Raw genomic sequence first — 13689 nt, forward strand, 5'->3', positions numbered from 1 at the left:
CAACTCTTAGCATATTCTTTCAAAAATCAACTGGGAAATCCTTTCTTTTAGAAGACAATAAACTTTTGTGAGGGTTGTTGTCACCCTTTTATCAGTGATAGTCATCCAAGACACATGAAAACCTCTCCAATTGTAGCCTAAATATGTCAGAAAACAATATTTAGGTGGGGACTGAATTGACATGTCCCCTTCTTCTACACTCACTTTAAGCCCTGGCTCTGACTTCTAAGCAATAAATACCACTACAGGGATTCTTGCTTTTGCCTAATACTCCTTTAAAGAATTTCACGCAAAATAAAACTGCCTCATAAAGAGGAAGTGTTGAACAGTCCATGGTGTAGTGGCACCCCCAGGAGATGTGGGTGTGGGCTGGTGACCCCCCCAGGCAAAGGTGGTTACCAAAGCCTGGCTGAGGATTGAGCTACTGGATGAAAGGCTGGGAACGGCTCCCCGCACAGTGCTGTGCAGAGCCTGACCTACCAGATGGGCCCACAATATCCTTCCCATCTGAAACTCTTGGGACATACAGGGAACGTAGATCTTTTGTTAATTAAAAGAACAAAACAACCTGGCATCTCCATGCTTAGATATCTATAGTACTGGACAGTACTGACAGCAGTTCAGCAGTAATTTTGTGGATTGCAAATTTGGATTCAGGCACCTAAAGCAGGAATCAAGTGAAACTTGTGTCCTGAGTCTTTTTGTGGATCTAGCCCAAGACCTTCTAGCAGGACATGTGCTTGCTACCTTCAAGAAACTATGAAGAAAGTGTCTGCCAAAGCTATACAATAAGGTCTGGTATCACTCCATCCCCTGCTGAACAAAGGCTAGTCTTGTGCCTGGGATCCATACCTGGAGACCAGCTCCCTCACCGGCTCAGGGACAGACTAGTAGTGTGATCTTGTCTAGGCTTCAAAGTCCATCCACCCCAGTGGGCCCTTCCTATGCTTCAACACCCAAGAACACAACTGCACTTATCTCCTCTAGTTAACTCATGATGGTAGCTAGACCTCTCCTTGATGAAAGTGTCAATGCAGAAGTGAGAAGGAAAGCAGAGACACAAATCAATCCATGACTTCAAGAATCAGCTCAAATCCCGTGTTTCTTAGGTCCATTAAATTGTTTCCTTTGGTTAAAGCAGTTCGGCTATGATCTCTTCCTTCATACTTCTCCAGTAAGATCTATTTGGGAGTTAGGGCTTGTTCAAAGTCCTGTATTTCTTCACAGCTCCAACCTTACAAAGGGTCTCCAGAGACACAGACTTCAAATCTGTGTTTTGGACTCCATTCGTACCTGTATTTTGATCTGTCACACAAGGACTCTAAGCACTGGTAGAAGAGCGATGCCTCTACCCCATCAAGTGGGCTGCAGTCATTTGGGGGCTGGCGCTGCCGATGTTGCCCAGAGGATGATGTTGGGACAATCACAGTATTTGGATTCTTACCAGCCAGTAGATCTTGATAAATGGCAGCCACACTTTCCAGAAACTCTGAAAAAACAGAAGGCGACTTAAAACTCAGGGCTATAACCAGCAAAGCATCCTCTTGACCTACCAGACCTGGAATTAAACTGTCATTCTCTGCTCTGTGAGGTACATAGCACCAACAGGAAATCAGCACAACACTACAGCATCCTGCATATTCAGATCAGATCTTACGCAGGCACAAGCAGCCATTTCCATATAAGTTGCTGGCTTCTTCCTGTCAGGATGATTATGAGAGGCCACTCACTCTGTTGAATGAGATTCTTCTCAAGGGAATAGAGGCTAGCTAGCACATGGATAAAACAGTGGAGCGTGAAAGCTAATGGTCAAACAAAAAACTAGTTTGCGAAGTCTAAAAAGTTTTCCTTCTCCATCTCTTGCCACTGATTAAGAACTCATCCAAGTTGGGCACAAACTATATGGAACTGCAACAGGAGGAAAGAGAGTAAGTTAGTCAGGGCTCCAGGCTGTATCCCAGCTTGTCTCTGTGCTGCTCCAAAGTAAATATAACACGGGATCTAGAGGAAGGGCCAGGGCAGGTCAGGGCTAGAGCTGGCAGAAAGCCTCTCCCCAGGCTCCTCATACTACCCACTGTTTACTGCAAGAGTCTAATTTTAAACAAGTTTGTTTATGGATGTGGTCAGCAGTTTACAAATCTAGATTCCATTTGGAGTGGTTTGCATGTGTGTGGGTTGGTGGGAGAGCGTCTGACAGGCTGCGTGTGTGCATTGTGCCTGGGTGAACAGGACAGGGATGGGATGTTTGAGCGTGTGTACACAAGGGCCGGCTTGTGAGGACTCCAGTGGCATTTAAGTCCCGAGTGAATGGGAGTGTAATGCTGCGCGTGAGGCGGGTGGAGAGGAAAGGCAGGATGTCAGCAGGGCCTGAGGCTGTGCTGAGGTTCTGCAGCTCAGTGGAAATATTTGTTATATCAGAGAAGAAAAACTTTCCAAACACATTTTCTGTCCCTGGCTAAAGAAATTACAAGCCTGGTTCTGCCCAACCCAAAATCACCATTCTGAACTGTTTTTCTTTGATGAATTGTCATGGGTAATGTTGGAATATGCACCGGGGAGTTATAGGGGAAGTATATACAGAGAAGTACTGAGAAAAAGAGATTTTTTGTATGAGGGATAGCAGCTGACTCCTAACTGCTAGAAAGATGGGAACTGACAGATTGGATCAGAACAGCAGGCCACCCAAGTCTACTCTCTGACCACAGACTGTGCTCCACCACAGCTTCTAGCCAGTGTCTCCCAGTATCCAAACCTGGCCCCTTTTGCCTGGGCGAGGCCACTTGTGAGCTACGTCCATCAGAGGGAGCTAGTTAAGTGCGAGTGGACAGAAATCCATGGGCTTCCATTGCCTTTAGAATATGCTAGGTCCTGTGAGATGAGTAAGTGGCACCCCAGCAGCCCCCAGTGCCTGGCAACATATGTAACTTTGATAAAGGAAATGCTTCTTTCCTTTTGCCCACTTAAGAAGTTCCCTGAATGAGATTCTCTCCCTTCAGCCACATTTTAGGGAAGCTAGGACAATCAGGCCAATATATTTAAAGCAGTCTTCCTGTACAGAACAAGCACCTGAATGTGGATCCAAGTTTCTCCCCCTTATCTCCTGAACTTTAGTTTAAAAATACCTGGGCATTTTTACAGATGTATATGTGTGGGTGAGCATATGTAAATACACACACAAACAAATATTATTTGAGTTGTACTTTTCCTGTCAAGAATTTTAAAAGAAGCACCCCCTCTAGTTAAAACTCAAACTGGGGGAAGGGGGTGGAATATGACCAACAATATGAAGAAGGTAGATGGGGATTAACTGTTCACTTTCCCTCCCAACTAGGGGCTCTCAAATCAAACAAGAGAGGTGGTTCTTCATGGGACAGGTGGCAGACCTGTGCAATGCCTTCCCAAAAGGTGCTGTGGAGGTTACAAGTTTATGTGATTTCAAGGGGAGGCTGGAGAAGCTCTTGGGAGAGGAATCTACTGGGGGTCCTAAACCCATGGAAACTTTACCCAGTTCAGAAACTCTCCGAGTTGAAACCGGCTCATAGTTGGGCGAAGAACTGTATTCATTTGTCCAGTTCCTTTTCCTTTCAAAGCACCAGCTGGTGGGCTTTTCTTATCCTGTCTCCAGCAGGGACCAATACTTTAGAGGCAGAAATGCTGTACTAAGGAAAGGAAATAAAATGTTCCTAGTAAAGTTAATTATTAGGTGCTAACATGCTCTGGATAAAACTGGAAATTTAAGTCTCAAGGCTAAGACAAATACATGCATAAGCCATAACAGTTACAGGTATCTTGTTATTCACAAAAATTTGGAACCTCCTTACAAAGCCTCCTAATCTCTTAGCATCAGTAATGCCTTTCATCAGTAGATTCCATTATCTATATATTTTCTGTGAAAAAACATATCGTTACAAGTTTCAAAAAAGTGCAGGGATTTGAAGCTGTGAAGTTGTAATGCTATACTAGCGGGTGAAGTCAGCAGCTTCCCAGAATTTACCTGAGTAGTAGAACTGGATCTGGAAAGCAAAAAGAAAATCAGAGAAAGACATCAGGCAATCCATAGCATCATCCATCAGCACAATCCTAGGAAAAGATCAGAGAAACAGTTTAGCATCTACAAAAGAACTAAAGTCTGTAACCAGGAACCCCAGATCTAGAGAAAGTGCTGCGAGGGAGCTACATGCAACTGAGGATTGCTAGAGGCTTGGCCCAGGGTAAGAGGTTATGAGAGAGGAATAGGAACACCCACTGCTGCATGGATGTGGACACACTAACACCAAATGAAGGCAGCTTAAGAACCTGCAGCGAGGAGAAGATCCTCAATGTCAATGCTATGACACCCTTCAGCTACAGGGGGAACAGAGCAGTGTGACATGGATGTCAACCGTTCAAAGCCTGGTGGATGCGATGGAACGAACACTGGCATAAAAACCGCAACACTGGTTCACACGGCTACGCAAAGGGTAACTGTGCTACAGACAAGACAGTTACACAAATATTAAACTGGTGTGAGAAGAACGAGACTTATGCTATTCCTCTGTATACCAGAGGTCATCAAACTGGGATATTTTCAGATTCATAAGGATAACAACCGTTCTTAATTCCCAATCTATACTCAGACAAACTCCACTTGACTACAGAAAAAATAACATTGCACCAACAATCAGCTTTCTTATTGCACACTGTGAACATCCTATCCTCCATTCTTGATGAATTAATTGGTCTCTTTTCCTATCTATCAGGTCTATCATTCATTTGACTATCTGGTCAAATTTCACGGAAACTGAAGACTTCTCAGGCCAGGGACAATGTCTTCTTTCTCTCTGCTAAGCCCCAGGTGCATGTAGAGAGCTACATGCATCCCTATTTTGAAACATATTTCATGAACATGGAAAGTATCAGCCACAGGCCATAAAGATGAAGAGGTAGCAAAGTACAACTCCTCCTTTCAGGAGAAAACTCGTGATTTCAGAAGTACGTTAGGACAAAAACGTTCATAAAAATGAAAAAAAAACTAATGCTCTGGTCAATACCACTAGATAAGGATGAAAAGGTCAGTCTGTGAAGTGAGGAAAATCAAACTTGGGCTGATCAATGACAGGTCAGACTGGAAAACAGAAGGAAACACTCCACTTTGATGGGAAAAAACAGTATTTGGACAATGCTAAAGAAAGGTAGTTGGTACTTCTTTTCAAGTGTGTGCAGGTCTACTGACCCTGTACAGTCAGTATCTGGCATATCATGTCATATGAGAAGGATCATCAGTTCATTATAGCCAGAGTACGGGTCACCTTTTGAACACAGGGCCAAATGCAATCCACGGACCAGCTCCTGCAGCATCGATGGTCTAAACACATTGCTGGGGAAACACTATTCTGTCTCATGTAAAAGACTCCAGGGAGCTGTGTGGGAGGCTGACCTAGAAGAGTTATAGGATCTTGCAAGACTTCCCTGCCACTCAGACCAGTTCTGTTCACTGTGGCAAAATCAAACATGTAGAGCAGCTTGAATTAATTATCTCAGAGAAGAAAGACTGGGGCTAAGAGGGTCCCCAGGAGAAAAGCCAGTATTTAAAACAAAACCCTTTGAAGATGTCAAAGTGCTTCTGATTTATTTATTATGTTCCAGAAGCCTCCTCCTCCTCCTGTCTAAAGAAGCAGTAGCTTCAGTTCTTAATTCTCACTAATAAGCATGTTACTGAGATTGTCAGTGGCCACATCAAGGAAATGGCTTTGAAGCTGGCAGGCAGAGCATCTTCATCTCTCAGGCAATACTGCTCAGCCACCAGTGTTTCCAACCACTATTTAAGCACTGGAAACGCGATGGGCCACATCACTGAAGAGCTGCAATCCCTCCTTTGAAATGATGGTCTGTCTCCCAGATACCCTCAAAGCACAAGCTCCGAAGCTTTTGCCAGTACATTTCTCCATCCTGGAGATGCAGGAGAACAACAGTGCAAAGGTTTTTTTACGTATTTGTTATGTAGAGAGACAATATTCTGTTACCTTCATGACAATCGATTCATTTCACTTGTTAAATCTAAAGCTGTGGTCGATGGCTGTGCTCTGCAGCACCAAGTCCCAGTCACTTACTCAGAGGAGAGCACAAGGAAGCAGGCAGAGGTCTGAGAATTCGCTGGACATTTCTTGCTGTTAAAGACAGCAAGGAGCCTCTAAGGAAGACTGTACGGCACATCTGTGATGGAGGAGAGTCTAAATAGAAGCAGGTGCACGCTGGTGCTGGGTTACTGACTCCACTTGGCCCAGGAGTCTGCACTCCGGAAATGTTGAGAAGTCTTTAAATCCAATACAATCATTTATGAGGAGATTGACTGCAGCTGGCTATTTCCCCACACAGCCAGCTGACTGAGCAGTCAGGGAAGCGGGGAGAGCATCACAGGCAACATATCTGCACCTCTTCCCTGAAATATCTGGCAAGGAGGGAAGACTAGCCATGGACTGTAACCCAGACAGCAGGACCAAAATTGAGCACAAAATCTGAAAGTCTGAACTGCAACTCAAAGGAGTTCATCAGGTAGCTGATATTTCAAGGGATTTTTTATTCATTCTTTCTTGTCCAAATTAGACTTCAAGCCCTCAGGGGCACAGAGTATTTACAAAGTTAATAGTCGGCACTCAATGAATAATGAAAATCAAGGAGAAACTTTGGAAAGGACTGAAGAAAGATGCCTACGCTTGAGGGACTCTGGTAAAGGGTGTAGTGGTCTTTCAGGGTTCAAGTGGGTTTGGCGGGCAGGAAAGCCTTGCTACTGTGCCAATGGGGAAACTTTATGATCTACTGATTGCGGTTAAAATCTCAGAAACCCAGACTAGACAGGATGTCCCCAGGACAAACTCTAGACCAGGCAAGTTGAAAGGACTTTTACTGTTTTCTGCTACCATTAAAGGCTAACTGACACAATCTGTCCTAAGGCCAGGCTGGCTCAAATGAGCCTTCAGGGACTTGGTTTGTTTACTGATACATGGAGGCAAAAATAAGCGGAACATAGAAAGAGGGCAAGATACACACTCTGAGGCAATCTTTTAACAACAGGGGTACAGACTTGCAAGCCCCACATCCATTAGCACTGATCAGTGCAACATAAGCTCCCATACGACATAAAACAGCATAGGAGCTGTGAACCACTCAGCTCTCACTACTCAAATGCGGGCAACAAGTTCCTTGTGTTTCTATTACAAAAGAAAAGTCAATACTCAGGTACAGAGCATCATGGCATCAAACCAGAAAAATCCCTCATTTTCTGTCCTCCTGCAGTTTCAAGATTCAGAAAGCCAAAAGGCGTCTCTGAAGATCAAAGGTATCTCTGTAGATTAAAATCTTCAATCTGCTAATAGCTATAACACTTTGAAGAAAAAAAATCCAAGAAATCTCACAGACACAGATAGCCTGATTCTTTTTTGGGAATGACTTCTGCACTTGTGCAGCACCAGGAACAGAAAAATGGAGCTCTCTGGTGTCATGCGAATAAAACCTATATTGTTGTAGCCTCCGTTCTTCTGCTCTGACATTTTCTGATCTTACTCCCACTGTTTGTTATCAGTGCATAGCAACAGCTCCTGGATGAGTGGAGTGCACCGTGAGATCATCTCAGTCATGCAGCACTGAGACTACAACGACGACTGCTCTCGTCCCAAGGGCACCAATAATTACACAGGTCCTGGCTGTATCAGTGAATGCTGTGGCCACTTCCATGGCTACTTTATTTAATTCCTTTCCCAAGCAAATTAGCAACAGAACTGCTGGGGGTGTGTAGACTGAAGGAGGAACAATGTCAGTAGGTTTGCATGGGACATCCATGCTTTGCAAGGACTCAAATCAATGGGTGTCGGAAGACAGACTTCAGAGTTCACCTCTCTAACTGGCAGAGACCAAGGAGGACAACGGGAAGTGTATACCAGAAAAAGGACAAGAGGACGAGCAACAGTTGGAAGGGAAGAGAAAGATGGTTCAGAAATATGACAAGTTTTATTAAAATTGTTCAGCTAGATTAGTTTGTAACGGAATAATAGCAATGTGTAAGTAGATCTCTAGCCAGCCAAAAGTAGGAGTGAGGTCATCCCCACCTGAGCCTGGGTGCCTCTGCCAGAGATCTCATTTCTCCCCAACACCTGCTCCCAAAGCTGGCTTGTCTGTCTCTACGGCACACGCACAGCAGTGCGGCAGGCCCCTGAATGGGGCCTCTAGTTTACAACAGCCTTGTGGATTAAATTCCTTGACACAAACATCATAACATGTGTAGATATGCTGAAGTCTCCTTTCATGCACCATCACAAATTCTTGCTTGGCTCAACTGGAACCCTATGAAACACACACCAGCGCACGGGACTGGTGCTTGTGTACCTCTGTGAAAGGAGGCAGCAGCTATATCCCTGCTACAGGGTTAGCATTCTTTCTTAGTCTGGCACTGGGGGCCAAGCAACTGTACTCTGTGCAGCCTCAAAGGCCCTCTGATAAGCTAGAGGGAAAAGTGGTGCTCAACTTCTAGTTTTAATTGAACCAACACAGCTTTAACTGTGGTTCAATTCAGATAGCAGCATATAGGAGCCAGGGAAGAATTCAGAGAATCAGCCAAGTGGAAGTACTAGCAGATGGATAACACTTGTCTTTTTCACTTGCCTTTCTTAATATAATTTTCATGGGACTCTGAGGCTAAAGAAAGATAACAGAATGACAAATAGAAAATGAGGACCTTTTCATTATGGAGGCCATGAACAACATAGGCAGCAGCTAATATCCTGATCATGTGTCTGGATCCTGTTTCCAAATGTTGTATCTGGGTCCATGAAAAAAGTTAAATTTCCATGCCCCCTCTGCTGAGATGGCTAGGAATGAGCATATTATATATGTGTGTGTGCGTGCGCACTCCTCCTGAGATCTGAACTGACCCCCCCCACCCCAACAGATGCATATACCTTATTACATTTTCACTATCAGATAGTTAATAATCAACTGCCTGGGCTGGACTGGAACCAGCGAGCACTATCAGTAAAAAATTCCATATCCCATTATCAGTGCCCTGAGCCATCTATCTGCTTTAAGCCTTGTCTAGATTAAAATAAAATTTCAAACAGATTAGCTACCATGTTCTTAACTAACGTACTTTAAAACACTGGCAATCCTTCAGAGGTTAGTACCTTTTAAACACGATCAACCATAGGAAGCTGGGGCGAAGGGGAACACATTTTAAAAATGGTAAACAGTATTTGAAATCATGTCAGTTAAAAACACATTGGCTAACATTCTTTTATATGCAACTCATCTTTTGAACACAGAGCCAGCAGCAGCATTCTGCACAGATATTTTAGTCTCTGTATACCTTAAATATACACTCTTTCTCATTGCTAGAAAAACACCCTGTTCTTAACCTCAAAACATGGTATTTCTTTTCCCCATAATCTTAAAAGCTGAAGGTCCCTGTCCAGACCTTTACCCACAGATCTAGTTCCTAAGTCCATGTGTGTAGGACTGATCTTGCCTTAAAAGAGAGGATGAGGACCCACCTTGCTGCTTTCTGAGTGAGTTCCATTGGGAAGTCAGGGCAGAGCAGCTGCAGCAGGCAGTGGTATTCCTGTGCTGTCAGCAAATCTGCAGGAAAAGAGAGGTGAGAACATTGTAATTCTTTTACAGGCTGTTCCCTCCCTTTGCTTCCTCTCCAGCAAAAAAACCTTATATTCCTTTCTACTCTCAATTCAAGTAGACTGGGTGACAACAATTGTCAATGACAATAATGGCAGTATAACTGCTCCCTAGATCCTCACAGCTGGGCTCTTCAGACAGAGTTTCCAGCAAAGACAATCAGAAAGAGCCCTGCTAAAAGCAAAATGCTGTTGGAGAGGCTCCCGCAGAGAAACTGGTAACAGGTAGTGATTCAGTGTGAAAAAGAGGTAACCAAAACAGGGCAGTTTCAAGTGAGAACACAGTTTGGTTTGACTTCAACATAATCATGTGGAAAAAGGAATAATTTCAAAGTTGCTTAAATTTGCTGAAATTCACTGGCATGGTGACATTCACCACAATACGCCTGAAAACCACCCACAGAACATCTGGCAGCAGTAACAAAGGCAAACAAGGTTTTTGGGTTGTGTATGGAAGGTTACAGAGCATAAACCACAGACGTTATTACTTTGGCATTTGGTAAGGCAGCTGGATGGTCCCTCTTGGAACAATGTGTACAAATCTGGTCACTGTATTATAGGAAGCACAGAACGAAGATCCAAAAAACACAAGAAAACCAATCAAATGATTCATGTTTTAGAGAGCAGCTTTGTGAAAGACTGGTCAAGAAAGGCCTCTGTGGTTCAGCAGCAGGAGTCTAAAAGAGGTGACTCTTAGGGAAGCTTATAGGATCCCAAGGGAATGGAAACATACTGATGTCAGAAAGCCCTACATGATTGTATGTTCATAGTCCAAAAGGCTGTGGACTGGAGCTAAGGAGAAGACTAGCTGAACAGCAGCAATTTTGCAGTACTTCTATATAGAGAAGAATGCAAAGTATGGAAGAAAGCGCCAGGGGTGGAAGTAGAGCCAAGCAGTAGTCAGGGAGGGGATCCAAAGGGCACAGGCATTAGGGCTGAGGTACAGAGCATGAGCTCTATTGCCACAGACACATCTTAGCCTTCCTTAGGCTCCTATGCATTTGCATGGAGCAATCAACCTTGTTCCAGATGATAGTCACAACTTCTCTGTATCTCCACTACTCCTCAAAGCCTGGCAGTTCGACAAAAGCCAGAGAAGGGAAAATGTTATACCTTTGTCTGATGTTTCAGGAGGCAGGTATGCAGTATCAAAGGGACACTGTGACATCCAACCCAGCCAAATGAATATTTTCAATGTTGACTAAAGAAATACTGCAGGAGGACTGTCACCAAAATGGAGTTATAAACTTTTCTTTTACCTACATTATTAGCACGGGAAGCAGAGGAAAGATAGGAGTGAGCTACTATTTTTCTCTTCAGTTCAGGAAACCCTATAGCTGAAAGACATTGTTGTCAGCTTCTTTAACATCCATTACAGGCACTCCAGAGTGCTATACTTTGCACTGCTCTTGGGAGGACTTTCTATCTAATGAAGCACCTTAGGTTTAGGGTCATGCTATGAAAAGGTGATTTTGCTCTGTCTGGAAGAGCCAACTCTGCAGTCAGAAATCTGCTATAACACAAGGAAGTCCCAGCCTGTGCAGAACTACAATACCGTTGCAGGGATTTGTGTGACCTATTCTACCGTAGGGATAAATACATCAGAATCTCTCTTCTTCCAAAACTTGAATGCTGAGCTGAATTAAATTTCTGTGACTGCACTGAAATTACAGATGTTTGGGAGACTATGGAGGGCACTGTAACTTTTCTGTATTGTCATTTCTTACTAAAACACAAATCAGAAGGTGCTCGATGTTGCAGATACTATCTTGATCCTTCAGTCAGTGTATATCTGAGCTTGGGTTAATGATGGCATCTAGTGGAACGGTGGGGTTTTCTCCTGCAATGTTAGCTAGTAAGTACCTTGAATGTCATCAAGGAAAGTATCACCAACTTTTATGTATAACTGCAAATGGGTATTATTGAAAAAGTCCCAGTTAACACGAGCAGGAAGATGCCTACTTTTAACTGAATTTTCAGCTCACTATTTCTCTTTCATGACACTACATAGAGGAAAGAAATTTTTCTTCGTTATTTTGTTAGAACAACAGTCATTTATAGCAATAGAGATTTTGGTCCTAAGTTCTTAAGAAAAGTATCTGATCATGTAAGGTACATGCAAGTTTCATAAAGTCATCTTCAACAGGCTCAGCATAGGAAGTAGGTTACAGGAAAACAGAGAAGTTGGGCATAAAAAGGCTCTTTTGAAACAGACACTTTCTCATAATTGAAGAGGACAGTATGAACGTCTTACAACTACTCTTCAAGGCTTTCTAAATCTAGCTTTAAATAATGCTGGGCATTAAACTTCTGATCTTTGTTTAAGAAGTCTGCATGTTGGTCTGAAGGACTCACACCATTTGGAAGCTTTATGCAACACTCAATTTACATTTTTTGTTTGCTTAAGTTGAAATTCCTATTTATGCATCCTTGTACCTCTGGCTCTGCATTATCTTCTCCTTTCATTTGTCAACAGAACATTATAATAACCCTTTCTTCATACTGTATCTTATTCAATCTATTTAACTGATACTTACTTAAAGTTAAATCTGTTTATCTTACCCTCTACATCCCTCCCTACCTAGCCTAGTCATATCTGTTGCTCTGCTTTGATCCCCTTTAGATTTTCACAGTGATGTCCAGCAGTGTACAAAGCATCCCTCATGCATTCAGAACAGACAGGCTCTAGGAGGATAATCTGCCCACTTTCATCAGTGAAGCCCCTTTTCATTAATTCTGAACATTAGCCTTCTCTTTTCTCCCCTTGAAGGTGAAGGAGTTTAAGGTTTTTTTGAAGGATGAGGTTTCCTGAGAAAGCTGCACTTTGTTTGCAGTCCCTGTCAGGTTGCTAGACAAAAGCAGCTTGAGAGGGTAACTGGGCCCTAAGCAAGCATTACTTTTGAGGCATAAATAGAGATCTCCCATTTGCTGGAAATAACATACTTGTAAAACTTATAATAATTTATGCTGTCTTTTTCTCCTCCCTCTTCATACCAAGTCACAGCATCACCCTTACTCCTCCATCAGAAAACAACGAAACAACATAGAGCAGAAGCAGAAGTCTGCTCAAAAAGACTCTGGAAAAGGGTGGCAGAGATCCTCTCCAACCAGCACATCAGAGGGTGAAGTTCATTGTCAATAAAACTGGAATTAATTACAGTTTCAGTCTTTGAGCAAATGGTCTATTTAGATGGGAACTGCACACAAAGCTGAAGTCGTGCAGAGAAATTCCTCCTCTAGAGAAAGAAGCCCTTTGCTTCTTGTGCCTGGAGAAATGGCACCAAATTAGTCACTGAAGTATGCAGGCAGACCCTTTTAGGCTGCAACACAAGTCAGGCTGTGGACAACCCAGGCGCCTGACCAATAAATCATATCAATTTCTCAGACTACAGATGGGTACCTATTACACAGGAAGGGGGATCACCGCAGACCTTAGGAGGTGTCTACAGTTTGCTGTGATGACTGTTTTCCTGTTCTCTACAGCAAGGTCAGTGAAGACCATGCAGAAAATTACATTTGCCCATGCACCATACTGTCTGCCAAGAGCTGCTTGGAATAAACAAGGGCAGTTTTGGTGCATGACCACATTGCTCCTTCCTGTCTCCAGGCCACAGCTGAGTAAATAGTGTTCAACACTGCATGATGAAGAAAGAAAGAAAGAAAGTACCAGTCAGAATGAGTGAAAACTGGAATCCACAACTGCTACTTTGGTTGCTACCACAAATTACTGTATCTCAAGTTCCAGTAACAAATGAAGCAAATCACAGAGAGTTTAAATTTGACCCCACAGCACAGGGCAGTGAGCTATACACACTCTACCGAGCTCTCACAGTGGAACAAACTTGTTCATAACACATGCTTAAGGATGGAGAGAGATTGCAACCTGCATGTGAACCATGTTCATGTACAGCTGCACATAACGCTTTGCTCTTCTACTGCAAAGCAGCTAATAACAAATTCCAAAGTGATTTTAAAACAGCAGTGCACTAAGAAGGAGCCTGGAGGCTTCATAGAATAAGCACAGAAAAGTAAAGTG

General features: G+C 43.3%; 1 protein-coding gene across 1 annotated transcript in view; it reads right to left on the minus strand.

Moving 5' to 3' along the window:
• CSTPP1 (centriolar satellite-associated tubulin polyglutamylase complex regulator 1) overlaps positions 1-13689 on the minus strand; it is an 87183-nt gene that overhangs the window by 5749 nt on the left and 67745 nt on the right. The window contains exons 4-6 of the mRNA XM_074824036.1: positions 9519-9603; positions 3995-4080; positions 1294-1489 (exon numbers count right to left, since the gene is read on the minus strand). Coding sequence (XP_074680137.1) covers positions 1294-1489; positions 3995-4080; positions 9519-9603 — 367 coding nt within the window. The remainder of the gene's footprint in view (positions 1-1293; positions 1490-3994; positions 4081-9518; positions 9604-13689) is intronic.

The sequence above is a fragment of the Strix aluco genome, chromosome 4, assembly GCF_031877795.1.
Source record: "Strix aluco isolate bStrAlu1 chromosome 4, bStrAlu1.hap1, whole genome shotgun sequence".
NCBI lineage: Eukaryota > Metazoa > Chordata > Aves > Strigiformes > Strigidae > Strix > Strix aluco.